The sequence below is a fragment of the Arachis ipaensis genome, chromosome B10 (genome assembly GCF_000816755.2).
Source record: "Arachis ipaensis cultivar K30076 chromosome B10, Araip1.1, whole genome shotgun sequence".
Classification (NCBI taxonomy): domain Eukaryota; kingdom Viridiplantae; phylum Streptophyta; class Magnoliopsida; order Fabales; family Fabaceae; genus Arachis; species Arachis ipaensis.
In genome coordinates this window covers 10849228-10852952 of record NC_029794.2, presented here as the reverse complement: position 1 = coordinate 10852952, position 3725 = coordinate 10849228, and the positions used below count along the sequence as shown (strand labels likewise).

The 3725-nt window shown below is 36.2% G+C and overlaps 1 protein-coding gene across 2 annotated transcripts in view; it reads right to left on the bottom strand.

Moving 5' to 3' along the window:
• The window catches only part of LOC107623585, a 3722-nt gene continuing 844 nt past the window's right edge, over positions 848 to 3725 (bottom strand). For both annotated transcript variants that reach the window (XM_016325907.2, XM_021112918.1), the window contains exons 2-5: positions 3117 to 3226; positions 2649 to 3020; positions 1627 to 2254; positions 848 to 1378 (exon numbers count right to left, since the gene is read on the bottom strand). In XM_016325907.2, coding sequence (XP_016181393.1) covers positions 1284 to 1378; positions 1627 to 2254; positions 2649 to 3020; positions 3117 to 3226 — 1205 coding nt within the window. In that variant the 3' untranslated portion in view covers positions 848 to 1283. The remainder of the gene's footprint in view (positions 1379 to 1626; positions 2255 to 2648; positions 3021 to 3116; positions 3227 to 3725) is intronic.

Genomic DNA, 3725 nt, shown 5'->3' with positions numbered 1-3725 from the left:
CACATTTCAATGCAAATGTGTCATACTTGGAAATTATTTAACCTCCTGTTGAGACAAAATCAGTCTCATTCTACCAAAGAAAGAAAAATGAAAATCGAAGAAAAAAATGTTTTGCACTTCTAGAGTATTTTTTATGTTTACATAACAAACTATAAATCTTTGGAAAGTTTTCAAGTTTACCGGTACACCGGTATTTCATTAATTTTTAACCGTTGATCTTAATTATATATGTAATTAAGATCAACGGTAAAAATCACTGAAACACCAATATACTAGTACACTTGAAAATTTTCCTAATTCTTTACCTATTTAACAAGAATTATCTAGAATTTTTACATTTATCTATAGGAGTGTATAACAGAAGCAACCTTTGATTGTATGAGAACTAGTTACATTTTTTCTAATTTTAATTTAAACCACCATTATTTAGAATTCATTGACCTTCATATTTGAGACATTATTCGACTTGAAATAGTAACTTGTCTAAAGTCAGACCTTCATACTTCTTAGGGTTATGTTGGACCTAGTCACATTACATGTGACAACTAGCTAACTACAAGTATATTCAGATGCCAAATTTTACAAAAACCTTTCGAGAATAAGGGGAAAGAGATTCATCCTTTTCCATATTCCATGCATATGGCATATGTATATTGTGTGGTACGTATAAATTGCAATTTAATCCGCATATGCCTTACTTAACTACACAGAAAATGAGAAAAGTATCATTCAATTTTTTGTTTTCTAGCGACTTCCATGGTCCCTTTCAGAAAGCATCTTGTTATCTTTTATCTTTTTCTGCATATTTTCCACTTCGCGAATTTTTTAAGAGAGCACAAACAGTGAGTACTGTAAACTTATCACATTGCTGCATGTTACTACTGTAAACGTTTTACAGACTCAGATGCTCAAAGAACCTGTAATTACTTTGCATATCATACAGTTGAAAATGAATACAAGGGATGGTTCTTTTGACATCTGAAGGCCAATATTGCTCTGGAACATTCTCTTCGTTAGTTGATCCCTTTGGAATCAATTTTTCATGCTTTATAGAATAATAAAAACTAGATTGAGAGGCCTGCCAAATTTTCTGGCTTTGACCTTCTAAGTTTAACCACCGGAAGCTTTACAATGGTGGTTGCGTTGGCTGGAGTAAAAGTAAGACCTAGTAGAATTTGTCGAAAGCTGCTTCCTTCTTTCGTCTGTGCAAAACTTCCAAAGCATCATGGTTAGGTTGATGTCCTTGCATGGCTTCAAGATCCTTAGGCAACATCTCCATGTCATCAAAATGTGATATCATTGAGGAAAACAAAAGAAACTAATAGCATACAAAATCCCAGTAGAAAAATTTTGCTATGGAAATCACCACCTGCTGAAGCTGCACCCCAGAAACAAAATATGAAGTTAAAAACAGACGTTTTAAGATCACAAAGCTAATCGGGTGGCCAAAAATCAAGGGATCTATTATATTATGTTTAATAGAATCTAATAAAATAGCACAAGAACTTTAAGATGATGATATAGGTTTCACTTGTTAGAAACATATTAGGTAAACTTATCATGAATCCCACTTACAGCAAAGCAAAAGAAAACAAAAGGAGGATCAATCAGTCCAGATAAACTTACATATTGAGGATGGAGCAAGTGAATAAGACACCAGTCTTTTAGATATTTCTTCACCCTGCAGAAGCTTGGAGCCACGGGTCACCCGAAGATCAGGTGACGCATCTGGGACTTTCTCCGTATTGTGGCTTGCTGAATGCGAGGTAGGAGTAGGAGCGGGAGGTGAATGATATTGGGAAAAGGAAGTTTTAGAATAATTCTCTCGTGAAGGCTTTGAAGGATATAATCCACTATATGGACAGGGGTCTGGAGGAAGTTTAGTCACAGCAGAAGATGCAGGTGCAGAAACTTCACAGTCGAAACAAGGGGGTTGCTCAACACTTGGTGAGGGTACTGGAGAAATTGATGGCAACGGAGAAGGAGAAGGAGAAGGAGAAGGAGAAGGGGAAGGAGAAGGTGAGGTGGCATGCAATGTATCCCTTAAAACAGAGGATAACATGATTTGTATGACAATGCCAAAGCGAGAGTAATCAAGGCCAAGATTTCTTGCAGCAGGGCCTTTTAATATTTCAGCTAATTGTCTCAATCTTCCAGGTAGGAGGCTCCCAAAGCCTGGCATGACTGAAGCCTGCACTGTTACTGGAGGAGCTACTGTTGAGCCCTTTGCACTTGTTATTTTTACAAACACATTCTGCAGAGAAAGTGACGGTATTGTTATTTATTAGACATCATACAAACAGTTAGTAGAAGGTTTATTTGGCAATCTATGCTAGACTCAAACAGAAATTGTAAACGCCAACTGGAGCAAGAACAGAACATAAGAGAGTTGTGCATCTGGACTTTGCTGTATCCAAAAACTACATTATTTTCTCACCAATAAGGATGGATTTCATTTATCACCAACAAGGTTTTGGAGTTACAGAGCTCGTACTTTGCCAAAATAGTACAAAATTTAACGAAGAGACATTAAACTTCTGTAGCCGTTTACCAACATCACTTGTTTTGCTTTTCTCATTAAAGGGATATTTTACTAAATTATTCACAAGATATAAGTAGCAAAACAGGTTATGAGAATAAGAACATACCTCATTTGACTTCAGATGCAATCCAGACTTCAATTCATCCTTTAGGTCATCAATATTATCCAGCACTTCTGATGTTGAGTTATAAAGAGTAAAATTAAAGAGAACCTCAGGTGTCTGCCAAATAGTAGCCGACTGCACTGGTATTACAGTCAACCCCCCAGAAAACTTCAATATCTCAAATATACATGCATTCCCAAATATTGATTTTGTCAGAGTCAGATTGGTTTGCTGGAGGAACAGTTCAAGAAACGATGACCGCAGCACACTCAAGAGTGCTGGATCTATTGAAGCATTCATTGGAACAGAAAGAACACCGAAAACCACGTCAGTCCAGTTAGGTTGAACACTTTGGCGCATAGATAGGACAGCCACCTGTCAAGAGTGAATAGCTTGTAAGAGACTTGCCATGCCTAAACTGAATCTAGGGGGATGAAAAGAAGATAAGACCAAAGAAGCTTGCGGCTGAACCTTTGTATTTGGAAGACCTATTTCACCATATATATCATATTCTAATCTTTCAACGTATGGCAGAACTTCTGAGATGGGTCTGTCCATTCTGAAGGAAGCTTGAAGGAAAGCTGAAAATATTATCAGGAAAAAACGTCATCATGGTAATTCAGGAACATCGGTTACAGAAGCATCGAAATGGATATACCATCAAAAGAACATTCATAGGAAATATAATATAAAAGAAAGCCAAGCACAAACAAATGAGTACACAAATCAGATGCAACATACACAACAAATGATGTGAACAACAAAAAGACTAAACATTGAAAATCAATGCCTTGGACTGAACATTAACCACAGTTTCACAAGTATTACAGTTCTTGAGTCCTCTTGGAGATTCCCATCAATATAATTTTGTCGGCAGAGCTTATTTCCAAAATAGAACAAATTTTATATCTTTTGATCCACACATTTGTAGTTCCAAAACATTAAGGAGAAAATTAACCACCAATCAGAAAAACATCAGACTCGTATTAAAAGCTGAATAACTACTCTAACAGCCAGAGGCAGTATATAATTCCTCAAACAAATAACCAAATAAACAAAAAAAAAAAAAGGAAGCCATAA